Source organism: Bombina bombina, chromosome 3, assembly GCF_027579735.1.
Source record: "Bombina bombina isolate aBomBom1 chromosome 3, aBomBom1.pri, whole genome shotgun sequence".
NCBI classification, from domain to species: Eukaryota; Metazoa; Chordata; class Amphibia; order Anura; family Bombinatoridae; genus Bombina; species Bombina bombina.
This window is the reverse complement of record NC_069501.1, coordinates 1,153,024,043-1,153,041,359: the sequence shown is the minus strand read 5'-3', so window position 1 is coordinate 1,153,041,359 and position 17,317 is coordinate 1,153,024,043. Positions and strand designations below refer to the sequence as shown.

The 17,317-nt window shown below is 40.6% G+C and overlaps 1 protein-coding gene across 1 annotated transcript in view; it reads left to right on the top strand.

Annotated features, from left to right (window-relative positions):
- Positions 1–17,317, top strand: part of ATM (ATM serine/threonine kinase) — a 925,848-nt gene that overhangs the window by 94,312 nt on the left and 814,219 nt on the right. The window contains exon 6 of the mRNA XM_053708547.1: positions 5,985–6,150. Within this exon, the coding sequence (XP_053564522.1) occupies positions 5,985–6,150 (166 nt within the window). The remainder of the gene's footprint in view (positions 1–5,984; positions 6,151–17,317) is intronic.

Sequence of the window (17,317 nt, the reverse complement as noted above, 5' to 3'; positions counted from 1 at the left end):
CAGATGCAAGTCTCACAGGTTGGGGAGCTGTATGGGGATCTCTGACGGCACAAGGAGTTTGGGAATCTCAGGAGCTGAGATTACCGATCAATATTTTGGAACTCCGTGCAATTTTCAGAGCTCTTCAGTCTTGGCCTCTTCTGAAGAGAGAATCGTTCATTTGTTTTCAGACAGACAATGTCACAACTGTGGCATACATCAATCATCAAGGAGGGACTCACAGTCCTCTGGCTATGAAAGAAGTATCTCGAATTCTGGTTTGGGCGGAATCCAGCTCCTGTCTAATCTCTGCGGTTCATATCCCAGGTATAGACAATTGGGAAGCGGATTATCTCAGTCGCCAAACGTTACATCCGGGCGAATGGTCTCTTCACCCAGAGGTATTTCTTCAGATTGTTCAAATGTGGGGACTTCCAGAAATAGATCTGATGGCCTCTCATCTAAACAAGAAACTTCCCAGGTATCTGTCCAGATCAAGGGATCCTCAAGCGGAAGCAGTGGATGCATTGTCACTTCCTTGGAAGTATCATCCTGCCTATATCTTTCCGCCTCTAGTTCTTCTTCCAAGAGTAATCTCCAAGATTCTGAAGGAATGCTCGTTTGTTCTGCTGGTAGCTCCGACATGGCCTCACGGGTTTTGGTATGCGGATCTTGTCCGGATGGCCTCTTGCCATCCGTGGACTCTTCCGCTACGACCAGACCTTCTGTCGCAAGGTCCTTTTTTCCATCAGGATCTCAAATCCTTAAATTTAAAGGTATGGAGATTGAACGCTTGATTCTTAGTCAAAGAGGTTTCTCTGACTCTGTGATTAATACTATGTTACAGGCTCGTAAATCTGTATCCAGAGAGATATATTATAGAGTCTGGAAGACTTATGTTTCTTGGTGTCTTTCTCATTATTTTTCTTGGCATTCTTTTAGAATTCCAAGAATTTTACAGTTTCTTCAGGATGGTTTAGATAAATGTTTGTCCGCAAGTTCCTTGAAAGGACAAATCTCTGCTCTTTCTGTTCTTTTTCACAGAAAGATTGCTAATCTTCCTGATATTCATTGTTTTGTACAAGCTTTGGTTCGTATAAAACCTGTCATTAAGTCAATTTCTCCTCCTTGGAGTTTGAATTTGGTTCTAGGGGCTCTTCAAGCTCCTCCGTTTGAACCTATGCATTCATTGGTCATTAAATTACTTTCTTGGAAAGTTTTGTTCCTTTTGGCAATCTCTTCTGCCAGAAGAGTTTCTGAATTATCTGCTCTTTCTTGTGAGTCTCCTTTTCTGATTTTTCATCAGGATAAGGCAGTGTTGCGAACTTCTTTTGAATTTTTACCTAAAGTTGTGAATTCCAACAACATTAGTAGAGAAATTGTGGTTCCTTCATTATGTCCTAATCCTAAGAATTCTAAGGAGAAATCGTTACATTCTTTGGATGTTGTTAGAGCTTTGAAATATTATGTTGAAGCTACTAAGTCTTTCCGAAAGACTTCTAGTTTATTTGTTATCTTTTCTGGTTCTAGAAAAGGCCAGAAAGCTTCTGCCATTTCTTCGGCATCTTGGTTGAAATCTTTAATTCATCTTGCCTATGTTGAGTCGGGTAAAACTCCGCCTCAAAGGATTACAGCTCATTCTACTAGGTCAGTTTCTACTTCCTGGGCGTTTAGGAATGAAGCTTCGATTGATCAGATTTGCAAAGCAGCAACTTGGTCCTCTTTGCATACTTTTACTAAATTCTACCATTTTGATGTATTTTCTTCTTCTGAAGCAGTTTTTGGTAGAAAAGTACTTCAGGCAGCGGTTTCAGTTTGAATCTTCTGCTTATGTTTTTCATTAAACTTTATTTTGGGTGTGGATTATTTTCAGCAGGAATTGGCTGTCTTTATTTTATCCCTCCCTCTCTAGTGACTCTTGCGTGGAAAGATCCACATCTTGGGTAATCATTATCCCATACGTCACTAGCTCATGGACTCTTGCTAATTACATGAAAGAAAACATAATTTATGTAAGAACTTACCTGATAAATTCATTTCTTTCATATTAGCAAGAGTCCATGAGGCCCACCCTTTTTTGTGGTGGTTATGATTTTTGTATAAAGCACAATTATTCCAATTCCTTATTCTATATGCTTTCGCACTTTTTTATCACCCCACTTCTTGGCTATTCGTTAAACTGAATTGTGGGTGTGGTGAGGGGTGTATTTATAGGCATTTTGAGGTTTGGGAAACTTTGCCCCTCCTGGTAGGAATGTATATCCCATACGTCACTAGCTCATGGACTCTTGCTAATATGAAAGAAATGAATTTATCAGGTAAGTTCTTACATAAATTATGTTATTTAACCGTTTCTTATACTTCACCCAAATAAGCACATCAATTCTTTCAGAGTTCCTCTGATAAATCCAATTTCACCTCATAAATTAAAAGAGGTAATTTTTGCAAGATGGATAAAAATTAGGCCCAGATTGCTTTATAATAGACTGGATCCCAAGGCAGCAGTTTGTCAGTCAAAATTCAACAGCAGACACTTTTTCTCTCTCTTGCCTGGGGTTATATCATGCAATATAATCCCACCCCTTTTTATTTTAATCATTGGTTGGAAACGCACAACGGAAGCTTATCTTGTGATAGGCTCCTTGAGCTGAACATCTCTTGGTTATTTGGGAGACGCCTCCCTGAGTAGCCATTTATCTTTTGGCTGTGATACCATCCCTGATCTATAGGTGGCAGCAGACACCCATAAATGCAGTTTATATTCTTAACACTGCAAACAGTAAATACAGTTCCTATATATTTTTATATATTTTTAATTAATATACTATAATTTCTTGTATTAATTAGTCATATGTTAAATTAGAAATTTAAAACTCCAAATATCAAAATCAGTCTCTTGCACATGAGCTGTGACCACTGTGCAAAGTCCTAAGTATTCCCCCTCAGCACCTCGGCTTCTTTGTCTCTATGGTGGACTTTACCTTGGATTAAGTAGAGCTGTAGGATTCCTGAGGCTACGATAAGCAAGCTTGTAGCAGCAGACCACCAGCTCACGTAGTGATAGTTGGACTTAAGGATGTAAAAATCAGAGCCTTTTGTCATTTTAAAATCTCCACATCTGGTGCACTCCTGTAGAAAAGAAGGGTTAGTGAGTGGTGAGCAAAGTTCAAATGAAAGATCCTTTGCCCACACTTCATTAAAGTCTTACCTGTAAATCTCCAAGATCGTGGCTCCTGCGAACACTACACTACACTACTACACTCCAAAGTGTCAAAATTATTCTAAAAAAAGAAAATATAAATATATTCATTGAATCATTGCTACCAAGGTTCTCTCGGTACAGATACATGGGGAGAAATTACATTCCCAGTGGGTTATAGAAGATATAAGGTAATAAAATGTCAATTTTCCATTGTTCTCTCCAAGTATTAGTGATTAGTTTATGGACATATATAAGATAAAGAAGCAGGTATATGTACACAATGTAATAAGATCTGATTATACCTACAAGCTCAACCCATTTTATGAGGTTGTGGCTTCAAAACACAAAATCAGCCAATTCATATACACAAATAAGCCTTAAAAAACAAATATTTATACCATTCAGCTGGTAAAAAAGTAATTGGAAACAAATTAAGGGAAAGACAATTGTATATTATACTGTCCCTTTAAAGACCTCCATACCACATAGACTCACTTTTAGGGCTAGATTTATCAAGCCCCTACAGCAGCAAGTTCTCACAAGCTCTTCGCCACCTCTAAGGTGGCGAAATTCAATCTCCTCGGTCGAGTCCGGCCAAGGAGATTGACAGCTCCTGCCCGCGGGTGATTGGCTGTGCGCGGGCAGGGGGCGGGATTGCACGCGAGCGCAAAATTGCGCTCATGTGCAATGTTGATTACCTACGGGTAATTTTGCCCCGCTACAGGCGAGCTGAGGCGTACAGGGGCGCGTATATGTGCCCCTGTATGCCTCAGCTATGATAAATCTAGCCCTTACTATATTGTTTCTCATCAAATGTCTACACCACTGGTTTTCAAACCTGTCCTCAGGCTTTCCCAACAGTTCAGGCTTTCTTGATTACCTTGGGTGAGAGCAGGTAAAATAACCACGTTTACTAATCAGCTAATAATTTCTCCTGTGCTTCAGTTGAGATATCCACAAAATGTGGCCTGTTAGGGAGGCCTGAAGACAGGTTTGAAAACCAGTGGTCTACACTATTATGTGCAATAAATGATTTTACATAGGAGAACTTGATCAGACTTTAAATGACCACTAAACACCGTAGAATTTAATAACTGAAAAACACACACAGAGGTAAAAAGTCTATTAATTTAACAGTGTTGGTTATGCAAAGCTGGGTAATAAATCTATCTTAATTTGCTTCATTCTCTTGATATCCTTTGCTGAAAAGCATATCTAGAAAGGCACAGTAGCTGCTAATTGGTGGCTGCTCATAGGTGCCTCGTTTGATTGGCTGACCCATGTGCATTGTTATTTCTTTAACAAAGGATATCTAAAGAATGAAGCAATTTAGATAATAGAAGTAAATTGGAATATTGTTTAAAATTGTATTCTCTACCAGAATCATGAAAGAAAAAAATTGGGTTTAGTGTCCCTTTAAGTCACATTGTACACTCGATTTTTCTTTGCATAAATGTTTTGCAGATGATCCATTTATATAGCCCATCTGGGAGTGTTTTTGTAAAAATGTATAGTTTTGCTTATTTTTTTATTAAAATTGTTCTGATTTTCATACTCCTAACCAAGCCCCACTGTGTCAGATATACACATACATGCGTTTACAGACTCCTGCTGGTTTCTGTTTGTTATCTGTCCTTACATATTCGGGGGAGGGGAACTGTCTGCTCCTTTTGTTTTCCCAGCCCATTTCACTGGGTGTCCCAGCCTAACCTCATCAACAGTACTAAACTGGGAGCTTCTAAATAAGTTTTTAAAAGGTTTTATACTGGATTTTTACATCAGTATTTGCATATTGCATGCATTTATATGAAAATTAGTGTATACTGTCCCTTTAAATTAGCCAAAAAAAAATTCAATCTAATTGGTAAAACTCATATTTAAGGTACACTATAATTTACAAAAGAAAAATTTCTCGAATAAATTGTTTCCCATAAACAAAGTAAACAGAACAGCGGTTACACATACAAACAAGTATATTGCAAACGTTTGTTCTGTTGTCTTCTTGGGGCGTTTCCTCACAATTTGGAATAATTGAGGCACATTACACCTGTAGGTGACTGTAGAGTGGCAAGTTTATTTCAAAATACGCATTGAGCTTATGTAGGGTTGCCACCTCGGCCATGTTTTCCTGGACACTTATGAGTTACACATGCTGCAGGGTGTGCAGGGAGGAACATGTATTGTGTTTCTGGACAGCACTATTCATATTCCTCCCTGCACACCATGCAGCATGTGTAAGTGTTCTGTATTTTAAGGGACAGGTGGCAACCCTACGCTTATAAAAGGGAAGGAAATAAGACATAAACTTAAAATGAATGCAAGGTGAATTAAACTGAAAGCATGTGCTTCAGATAAAATGATTATCAGTGCCAGTTTCTTCTTGTATTCACTTTCCCCTGAGCTCTAGTAAGCTTCATTGCTCTCTATGGAGGTGAACTCACAGGGAATTCCTGGTTCAGTCCTTTTTCTTAGAACATTCCACGTGAGCAATGCCCATGCAAGGGTTTTGTAATATTTCTTGCAGTTCTGAAGAATTTTTAAATCATTTGGCCCTTAGTCTCTGTGGTAGGAAGTGAAACAAGCATAGTTTTAGAGGTATTTTACCCCAAAAATATATTATATTTTTATTATTTAAGCATTTTATGCACATTTTGACTTTAGTGTCTTTTAATCAGCTCTTAGGACTGCCGTAAACGACCACACTTTACAGGTGCTTGCTAAATTATTTATATCCTGCAAACACATTTTATTTTATATTCTTCCATACTCTACGGCAATGAACCTTTTTTTTTTTTATTTTCAGACTTACTGACGCTGTACTTTAATCTTTACTTGAAACCAAACACCTCTGTTAACCGGGTCTTGGTGGCTCGTATAATTCACACACTGACAAGAGGATGCTGTCTGCAGGCAGAAGGGATGCACTCCAAATTGTTTCACTTTTTTTCATTGGCAATGCAGAGAGTGAGGTGAGTCCTTCCCCAGATAAAGTATATTATGAGGGTGTAACAATCTGCAATAAGAATTCAATTTTAGCCCCTTAGTGACCAGACCATTTTTCAATTTTCTTACCGTTAAGGACCAGGGCTATTTTTACATTTCTGCTGTGTTTGTGTTTAGCTGTAATTTTCCTCTTATTCATTTACTATACCCACACATATTTATATACAGTTTTTCTCGACATTGAATGGACTTTCTAAATATACCATTATTTTTATAATATCTTATAATTTACTATAATTTTTTAATAATAAAATGAGAAAATTGAAAAAAACACACTTTTTCTAACTTTGACCCACAAAACCTGTTACACATCTACAACCACCAAAAAACACCCATGCTAAAAAGTTTCTACATTTTGTCCTGAGTTTAGAAATACCCAATGTATACATGTTCTTTGTTTTTTTTTTGCAAGTTATAGAGCAATAAGTACAGTTAACACTTTGCTATTTCCAAGCCATCTGTCAGGAATCCCTGAATAACCCTTCACATGTATATATTTTCTTCTTAAAAGGAGTCCACAGCTGCATTCATTACTTTTGGGAAATATAGAACCTGGCCACCAGGAGGAGGCAAAGACACCCCAGCCAAAGGCTTTAATACCTCCCCCACTTCTCTCACCCCCAGTCATTCTTTGGCTTTCGTCACAGGAGTTTGGCAGAGAAGTGTCAGAGGTTTGAGAGTGTCTCTTGTGGAGGATAGTACTCTTCGCAATGGGCCTGGAGTTTTAAGTAATCCTGTCAGCCTCTCAGTGAGCGGTAAGATCGTTTCATTTTATTTCGATATGTGAATGTAATGTTAACGAAACAAGGTAGGGTCCCAGTGGGACTCCTTTTATCTTAATAAGGAATTGTGGGTTAATATCTCCTGAGGGGGGTTATTGAACAGGAGGGACTTTTAATCATGTTTGTAATATGGTTCTATCTGCAAATGTGTAGCTATACTTAGGCTCATGGCCTTTACGGAACATAACTGCCTTCTTTTAATGACACAATCTTTTCAGATTGGGCGCCCTTTTCGTGACTGGCACGGTGCACCTCATGACGGGTGCGGTTACGTTTTCTCTCACTTCCGTATGCTGACACTGTGCGACCGAGAGAGTCTTGCTCGTGGGTTGTCTGGGTCACAGGGGGTGGTAAGTGCCCCAGCCATTGGGGGTGTTAAAGGGTGCCAGCTAGTTTTTTTTTGTTTTTTTTTGTAATCCCAAGATTATTGAGGATTCTGATATGCGCGACACGGATGCCTCTGATACGGAGGATGTGTCTTGTGATGAATATGAAATGGCCTGGGTAATCAATGCCCATTAGTTATGTTCCGATTGCTGTTCTAGAGTACTCTTTTTCTCGTGAAGCAGGGAGCTTAGAGTGCGTTGAGCCATCCGCCTCAGAGGTTTTCATGACCCGTGAAGCAAGTGTCCCAGTCCATTTCCCGGCTACGCAAGCAGGTGTCCCTTTGGCCTTTATGCCTTCTCCGGAGGGTAGCTTGTTTCCTCCAGAGGTTACGGCACGGTTCCACATGGCCATCTATGGCGCTGAATCATTTATATCTCCCAAGTGAAGTATTTCTAATATACTGTCCGTGTTCCATTAACCAGGGCCCGTCGAGCATGGGATCGCCCGATTCAGCTCAGCCTTCTGGGGAATCGTTGGTCCCTGAGGCTTTAGGGGTCCCTATCTCGGAGCCAGGGTCTTCAGTTGATCCGGCGAGGTATGATTTTGCCTTCCATTATAGGCTGGTTTGCCTTCGTGTTCTTTTAAGACATGTTTTGGCAATGTTGGAGGATACCAGTCCTAGCGGGCCGATGGATCAGAGGCCTTAGTAGCTGGATGGCAAAATGAATATGACATCTGGGGATGAAGCCAATCTCCTTAACATCGCCGTTTTTCTTTTACTTTATGTTTTTCGGTTCCAGTTCTGAGCTTGGGTGAATGCCGCTTTTAATCGGTTGGTTCCGTTGTCTTCCTCATACACCTTGGGCGTTCACCTGATGGGTGCTGCCTTCATTTTATTTTTTGATCCGGATGGATGTGTTTAATTAGTTTTTTCTTAAAGGGACAGTTTACTCAAAATTTTGCTCCCCTTTAATTTGTTCCCAATGATCCACTTTAACTGCTGGAGTGTATTAAATTGTTTACAAGTAGCTCCTTTACCCTTATATTGGCATTTGAAATTGTTAATGTAGCATGTGGTATCCCCACCTATTCTGAAAGTTTGTGGCCGCGCGTACCAGCTATAGATAAGCTTTGTAAACACAGCCAGCAGAAGAAATTACACTCCCAGTGTGATAATGCAGAGATAAGGTAATAAAATGTTGATTTCTTTCATGTAATTAGCAAGAGTCCATGAGCTAGTGACGTATGGGATATACATTCCTACCAGGAGGGGCAAAGTTTCCCAAACCTCAAAATGCCTATAAATACACCCCTCACCACACCCACAATTCAGTTTTACAAACTTTGCCTCCGATGGAGGTGGTGAAGTAAGTTTGTGCTAGATTCTACGTTGATATGCGCTCCGCAGCAAGTTGGAGCCCGGTTTTCCTCTCAGCGTGCAGTGAATGTCAGAGGGATGTGAGGAGAGTATTGCCTATTTGAATGCAGTGATCTCCTTCTAAGGGGTCTATTTCATAGGTTCTCTGTTATCGGTCGTAGAGATTCATCTCTTACCTCCCTTTTCAGATCGACGATATACTCTTATATATACCATTACCTCTGCTGATTCTCGTTTCAGTACTGGTTTGGCTTTCTACAAACATGTAGATGAGTGTCCTGGGGTAAGTAAATCTTATTTTCTGTGACACTCTAAGCTATGGTTGGGCACTTTGTTTATAAAGTTCTAAATATATGTATTCAAACATTTATTTGCCTTGACTCAGAATGTTCAACTTTCCTTATTTTTCAGACAGTCAGTTTCATATTTGGGATAATGCATTTGATTTAATCATTTTTTTCTTACCTTCAAAAATTTGACTTTTTTCCCTGTGGGCTGTTAGGCTCGCGGGGGCTGAAAATGCTTCATTTTATTGCGTCATTCTTGGCGCAGACTTTTTTGGCGCAAAAATTATTTTCCGTTTCCGGCGTCATACGTGTCGCCGGAAGTTGCGTCATTTTTTGACGTTATTTTGCGCCAAAAATGTCGGCGTTCCGGATGTGGCGTCATTTTTGGCGCCAAAAAGCATTTAGGCGCCAAATAATGTGGGCGTCTTATTTGGCGCTAAAAAATATGGGCGTCGCTTTTGTCTCCACATTATTTAAGTCTCATTTTTCATTGCTTCTGGTTGCTAGAAGCTTGTTCTTTGGCATTTTTTCCCATTCCTGAAACTGTCATTTAAGGAATTTGATCAATTTTGCTTTATATGTTGTTTTTTCTCTTACATATTGCAAGATGTCTCACGTTGCATCTGAGTCAGAAGATACTACAGGAAAATCGCTGTCTAGTGCTGGATCTACCAAAGCTAAGTGTATCTGCTGTAAACTTTTGGTAGCTATTCCTCCAGCTGTTGTTTGTATTGATTGTCATGACAAACTTGTTAATGCAGATAATATTTCCTTTAGTAAAGTACCATTGCCTGTTGCAGTTCCTTCAACATCTAAGGTGCAGAATGTTCCTGATGACATAAGAGATTTTGTTTCTGAATCCATAAAGAAGGCTATGTCTGTTATTTCTCCTTCTAGTAAACGTAAAAAATCTTTTAAAACTTCTCTCCCTACAGATGAATTTTTAAATGAACATCATCATTCTGATTCTGATGACTCTTCTGGTTCAGAGGATTCTGTCTCAGAGGTTGATGCTGATAAATCTTCATATTTATTTAAAATGGAATTTATTCGTTCTTTACTTAAAGAAGTTCTAATTGCTTTAGAAATAGAGGATTCTGGTCCTCTTGATACTAATTCTAAACGTTTGGATAAGGTATTTAAATCTCCTGTGGTTATTCCAGAAGTTTTTCCTGTTCCTAATGCTATTTCTGCAGTAATTTCCAAAGAATGGGATAAATTGGGTAATTCATTTACTCCTTCTAAACGTTTTAAGCAATTATATCCTGTGCCGTCTGACAGATTAGAATTTTGGGACAAAATCCCTAAAGTTGATGGGGCTATTTCTACCCTTGCTAAACGTACTACTATTCCTACGTCAGATGGTACTTCGTTTAAGGATCCTTTAGATAGGAAAATTGAATCCTTTCTAAGAAAAGCTTATCTGTGTTCAGGTAATCTTCTTAGACCTGCTATATCTTTGGCTGATGTTGCTGCAGCTTCAACTTTTTGGTTGGAAACCTTAGCGCAACAAGTAACACATCATGATTCTCATGATATTATTATTCTTCTTCAGCATGCTAATAATTTTATCTGTGATGCCATCTTTGATATTATCAGGGTTGATGTCAGGTTTATGTCTCTAGCTATTTTAGCTAGAAGAGCTTTATGGCTTAAGACTTGGAATGCTGATATGGCTTCTAAATCAACTCTACTTTCCATTTCTTTCCAGGGTAACAAATTATTTGGTTCTCAGTTGGATTCTATTATTTCAACTGTTACTGGTGGGAAAGGAACTTTTTTACCACAGGATAAAAAATCTAAGGGTAAAAACAGAGCTAATAATCGTTTTCGTTCCTTTCGTTTCAACAAAGAACAAAAACCTGATCCTTCATCCTCAGGAGCAGTTTCAGTTTGGAAACCATCTCCAATCTGGAATAAATCCAAGCCAGCCAGAAAGGCAAAGCCTGCTTCTAAGTCCACATGAAGGTGCGGCCCTCATTCCAGCTCAGCTGGTAGGGGGCAGGTTATGTTTACAATCTTTGGATTCAGAACATTGTTTCAGAAGGGTACAGAATTGGTTTCAAGATGAGACCTCCTGCAAAGAGATTTTTTCTTTCCCGTGTCCCAGTAAATCCAGTAAAAGCTCAAGCATTTCTGAATTGTGTTTCAGATCTAGAGTTGACTGGAGTAATTATGCCAGTTCCAGTTCAGGAACAGGGGATGGGGTTTTATTCAAATCTCTTCATTGTACCAAAGAAGGAGAATTCCTTCAGACCAGTTCTGGATCTAAAAATATTGAATCGTTATGTAAGGATACCAACGTTCAAGATGGTAACTGTAAGGACTATCTTGCCTTTTGTTCAGCAAGGGAATTATATGTCCACAATAGATTTACAGGATGCATATCTGCATATTCCGATTCATCCGGATCATTATCGGTTCCTGAGATTCTCTTTTCTGGACAAGCATTACCAGTTTGTGGCTCTGCCGTTTGGCCTTGCTACAGCTCCAAGAATTTTTACAAAGGTTCTCGGTGCCCTTCTGTCTGTAATCAGAGAACAGGGTATTGTGGTATTTCCTTATTTGGACGATATCTTGGTACTTGCTCAGTCTTTACATTTAGCAGAATTTCATACGAATCGACTTGTGTTGTTTCTTCAAGATCATGGTTGGAGGATCAATTTACCAAAAAGTTCATTGATTCCTCAGACAAGGGTAACCTTTCTGGGTTTCCAAATAGATTCAGTGTCCATGACTCTGTCTTTAACAGACAAGAGGCGTCTAAAACTGATGGCAGCTTGTCGAAACCTTCAGTCACAATCATTCCCTTCGGTAGCCTTATGCATGGAAATTCTAGGTCTTATGACTGCTGCATCGGACGCGATCCCCTTTGCTCGTTTTCACATGCGACCTCTTCAGCTTTGTATGCTGAATCAATGGTGCAAGGATTACACAAAGATATCTCAATTAATATCTTTAAAACCGATTGTTCGACACTCTCTAACGTGGTGGACAGATCACCATCGTTTAATTCAGGGGGCTTCTTTTGTGCTTCCGACCTGGACTGTAATTTCAACAGATGCAAGTCTCACAGGTTGGGGAGCTGTGTGGGGATCTCTGACGGCACAAGGAGTTTGGGAATCTCAGGAGGTGAGATTACCGATCAATATTTTGGAACTCCGTGCAATTTTCAGAGCTCTTCAGTTTTGGCCTCTTCTGAAGAGAGAATCGTTCATTTGTTTTCAGACAGACAATGTCACAACTGTGGCATACATCAATCATCAAGGAGGAACTCACAGTCCTCTGGCTATGAAAGAAGTATCTCGAATTTTGGTTTGGGCGGAATCCAGCTCCTGTCTAATCTCTGCGGTTCATATCCCAGGTGTAGACAATTGGGAAGCGGATTATCTCAGTCGCCAAACGTTGCATCCGGGCGAATGGTCTCTTCACCCAGAGGTATTTCTTCAGATCGTTCAAATGTGGGAACTTCCAGAAATAGATTTGATGGCGTCCCATCTAAACAAGAAACTTCCCAGGTATCTGTCCAGATCCCGGGATCCTCAGGCGGAGGCAGTGGATGCATTATCACTTCCTTGGAAGTATCATCCTGCCTATATCTTTCCGCCTCTAGTTCTTCTTCCAAGAGTAATCTCCAAGATTCTGAAGGAATGCTCGTTTGTTCTGCTGGTAGCTCCGGCATGGCCTCACAGGTTTTGGTATGCGGATCTTGTCCTGATGGCCTCTTGCCAACCGTGGACTCTTCCGTTAAGACCAGACCTTCTGTCACAAGGTCCTTTTTTCCATCAGGATCTGAAATCCTTAAATTTAAAGGTATGGAGATTGAACGCTTGATTCTTCGTCAAAGAGGTTTCTCTGACGCTGTGATTAATACTATGTTACAGGCTCGTAAATCTGTATCTAGAGAGATATATTATAGAGTCTGGAAGACTTATATTTCTTGGTGTATTTCTCATCATTTTTCTTGGCATTCTTTTAGAATTCCGAGAATTTTACAGTTTCTTCAGGATGGTTTAGATAAAGGTTTGTCCGCAAGTTCCTTGAAAGGACAAATCTCTGCTCTTTCTGTTCTTTTTCACAGAAAGATTGCTATTCTTCCTGATATTCATTGTTTTGTACAAGCTTTGGTTCGTATAAAACCTGTCATTAAGTCAATTTCTCCTCCTTGGAGTTTGAATTTGGTTCTGGGGGCTCTTCAAGCTCCTCCGTTTGAACCTATGCATTCATTGGACATTAAATTACTTTCTTGGAAAGTTTTGTTCCTTTTGGCCATCTCTTCTGCCAGAAGAGTTTCTGAATTATCTGCTCTTTCTTGTGAGTCTCCTTTTCTGATTTTTCATCAGGATAAGGCGGTGTTGCGAACTTCTTTTGAATTTTTACCTAAAGTTGTGAATTCCAACAACATTAGTAGAGAAATTGTGGTTCCTTCATTATGTCCTAATCCTAAGAATTCTAAGGAGAAATCGCTGCATTCTTTGGATGTTGTTAGAGCTTTGAAATATTATGTTGAAGCTACTAAATCTTTCAGAAAGACTTCTAGTCTATTTGTTATCTTTTCCGGTTCTAGAAAAGGCCAGAAAGCTTCTGCCATTTCTTTGGCATCTTGGTTGAAATCTTTAATTCATCTTGCCTATGTTGAGTCGGGTAAAACTCCGCCTCAGAGAATTACAGCTCATTCTACTAGGTCAGTTTCTACTTCCTGGGCGTTTAGGAATGAAGCTTCGGTTGATCAGATTTGCAAAGCAGCAACTTGGTCCTCTTTGCATACTTTTACTAAATTCTACCATTTTGATGTATTTTCTTCTTCTGAAGCAGTTTTTGGTAGAAAAGTACTTCAGGCAGCGGTTTCAGTTTGAATCTTCTGCTTATGTTTTTCGTTAAACTTTATTTTGGGTGTGGATTATTTTCAGCAGGAATTGGCTGTCTTTATTTTATCCCTCCCTCTCTAGTGACTCTTGCGTGGAAAGATCCACATCTTGGGTAATCATTATCCCATACGTCACTAGCTCATGGATTCTTGCTAATTACATGAAAGAAAACATAATTTATGTAAGAACTTACCTGATAAATTCATTTCTTTCATATTAGCAAGAGTCCATGAGGCCCGCCCTTTTTTTGGGGTGGTTATGTTTTTTTTGTATAAAGCACAATTATTCCAATTCCTTATTTTATATGCTTTCGCACTTTTTTCTTATCACCCCACTTCTTGGCTATTCGTTAAACTGAATTGTGGGTGTGGTGAGGGGTGTATTTATAGGCATTTTGAGGTTTGGGAAACTTTGCCCCTCCTGGTAGGAATGTATATCCCATACGTCACTAGCTCATGGACTCTTGCTAATATGAAAGAAATGAATTTATCAGGTAAGTTCTTACATAAATTATGTTTTTCCATTGTTCTTTCAAAGTACTGGTGATTGTTTTATGGACAGATATAAGATAAAGAAGCAGGTATATGTGCACAATGTGATACAGTAATGAGATCTGATTATACCTACAAGCTCAACCTATTTTATTAGGCTGTGGCTTCAAAACACAAAATCAGAGCTTTAATATACAGAAATAAACCTTAAAAAGCTAATTTTAATACATTTTTTACTCTGCAGTTGGTAAAAAAAGCAATTGTAAACACATTAAGGGAAAAACTATTTTACAGTATACTGTCCATTTAAGCTCATGTCTGTTAGAATTTCGTTTTTATGAATGTTCTTCTCTGGAACCAATACTTGCGACTTAGGTCGCGTGGGCACTTTCTCTGAAGTTGCGCACTTGTTAAATAATAGAATTATGTTTTTCTAGTTCATTTATCGATCCTTCAGGATGAATTTTCTTGGACCTTGGGCAGTTCTAGAGTTTCCCTATACCAGACAGGTACTGGTCGGATACTTTTTTCGGCTGTTACGAGGGTTCATGTCACCCTCGTGGTGCTGATTAATCCTGCTGGATTTTAAATGTCTCTTGGCCTATTCTATGGACTCCAGACTCGGATCCTACCGAAGTATGAGGCCTGTTGTTTAAATACAACCCCTCCGAACGGAGGGTAAGGAATGCCCATCTAGGTTGGCTTTTCGGGCTTCTCGCCTGGGATACGAATCTATTTTTGCAGACATCATCATGGTTCTTCAGGTCCCCGGGGACTCAGAACCGTTATTCCATTCTTGGAGTGGGAGATGTGTGGGAGATGTGTGGGACCTGTGTGGTCTGGTGTGCCGAGTGATTAATAATTTGCATTTTCACTCAAGGTTTTTCAGGATGCTGACTCTTTTTAGCCTATTAAGCATTTTATTGCGGTGGCGGATGGGTGGATCATATGGTCGGGATGCGCGGGCATATTCTTTCTCTGCTCAGAGTTGTGTTACTCTAGGAGTTGGTGTGCAGGGGTTCCCTGCCTTCTGTGGGGAGCTGCGAATCTCCAGCAGTTGCCTGCTTAAAGAAGATTTTGGAAGATAGATCCTTCAAGGATCTCTGGCTGTTGTCTCTTCCATTACCCTTGGTCTGACCATGGTCTCGACATTCGGTTTTATTTCCGTCCTTGTTGCAACTTTTTCAGTAACGAGGCGAGGTCGGTTACGGAGAGCCGCCCTTTTGGGGTCAGGTAGTTGACCATTTATCCTCAATGCTCCGTTGGGGGCTTCGAGGGCGGTGCCTTAAGGTCGGATGGCAAGCAAGGTACTGGGTTCTCATTCGCCTTTGGGTGTTGGTCGCTCCCTTGCCTGTGTGTGTAGCATGTATTAACGCTTGCCTATGAGATATCTGTGCGATCCAAGTGCCCTGGATGCTGGATCTTAGACCTTTAAGGAAGTCCTTTGTGACTCTTGGGTTTGAGGATATTGTAAGATCACCAAGTCTATGGACCTAAGAGGTGCGTTCCTCCTTGTAGGAGGAAGCTTATGGTTCCTCTGGAAGTTGGATCTTCATTTGATTCCTTTTTCGAGGACCCTGACCAGGTCCGTGTCTCTCCTTGGATGGGTGTGGATGGTTCGATCTCACACTAGATGCTTGTGGTCCCGTGCGCCTCTCCGTAGAGGCTGGGGCTCTATGAGAGATGCCTCGTTTTGTGGCTTAGGCTTTAGGTCCCTCTGACGGTTCCCTACTGGTCTTCTGGCACATTTACGCTGTTCCTATAGACTCAAGGTATACTTACCTGGGTTGGCGGTATCTCGCCTCTATGATAGGGTAGGTTTCCGTAGTTTATTTCCCTTCTCTTCTGGAGCGGGGGTAGGGTTCTCCGGGTACAGAGTTACCTTAGTATTTGGAGCGACCTGTGGGTCTTGTAAGGGTCTTTTCCCTTCTTACGTTCAAGAATCCTGAAAGAGGTTCCTCCGTTCCTGCCATGGGAGGATGAGGGTTTGATCCCTATGGGGCTCCTGCTATATGTTGGATTCTGATATATGGATGCTGAGGGTCTGAGGGCCTTCTTCCCTTGGGAAGTCTTCCTTAGTTTTAAAGAAGACAGCCATGTAGAGGGTGTCGTACCCAAGCACATTATCTATCCTGACTCATGGTAGCATGGGGGCTTTGTTCCTACGTTGACCCTTCCTTTCTCTTCCGGAAGTCTGGCATTCTTGTCTTTGGTCTTGACTAGCCTTTGGGCTGGGACCATTATCCTAGAGGGAAGATTGGGGGTCGGTTACTCTATGCAGGGTTGACCGTTTTCTCTAGAGTCAGTTCTCTCCTTTGTGGGAGGTCTTGGATGTCCTCCTCTTTTCCACTGGCATTTGGTGCTGGTATAGGGCGCTCCTTGGAGCCCGATATTCAGAAGGCTGTGAGCCCTTGGAAGGTTTGCAGTTGAATCCAACTACAGCTATTGCACTTTGAGGGTGTAACCAGCTACGGCTAATTGCATTTTGACTGGGTGTTGGCAAGCTTCGAAACGCCTTCTATGTTTGGGTTTAGCAACGGTGAGTCAGCTTTCTACTTGGAAGCTGGCCATTGGGAGTTCCTGTTCAGACGGTGGGTGTTCTTTTGGAGAACTCTTTACTAGCTGCTGGGATAGTTATCCTATTTCTGCTGTCTCTGCTGTCTAGCTTGCAGATCTAGATCTGATATGAGGCATTGGGGAACTCCTGGTTTTCCTGGAATACCTTTGGGTATGGTTCAGGGTCAGGGATATGAGGGTGTTCCTCGAGTCCTTTTTGGGACATGTTTCCCTGTGTATGGATCTCTTTTTCTTTGATCCTTGTGTTTCTAGGGAGTTCGTCTCCCTGGGCTTTGATATTGTACGAGAACCATGGGTTGTTCTATGTTCTGCAGAGTGGAATGATCCTTTCGATTTTTCTTGAGATTCTGTTTCCCTTTTTGGTGGCAGATAGCGGTCCTTGTCTTGACTGGGTACCTTCATGGGAGTCATGATCCACGGGGC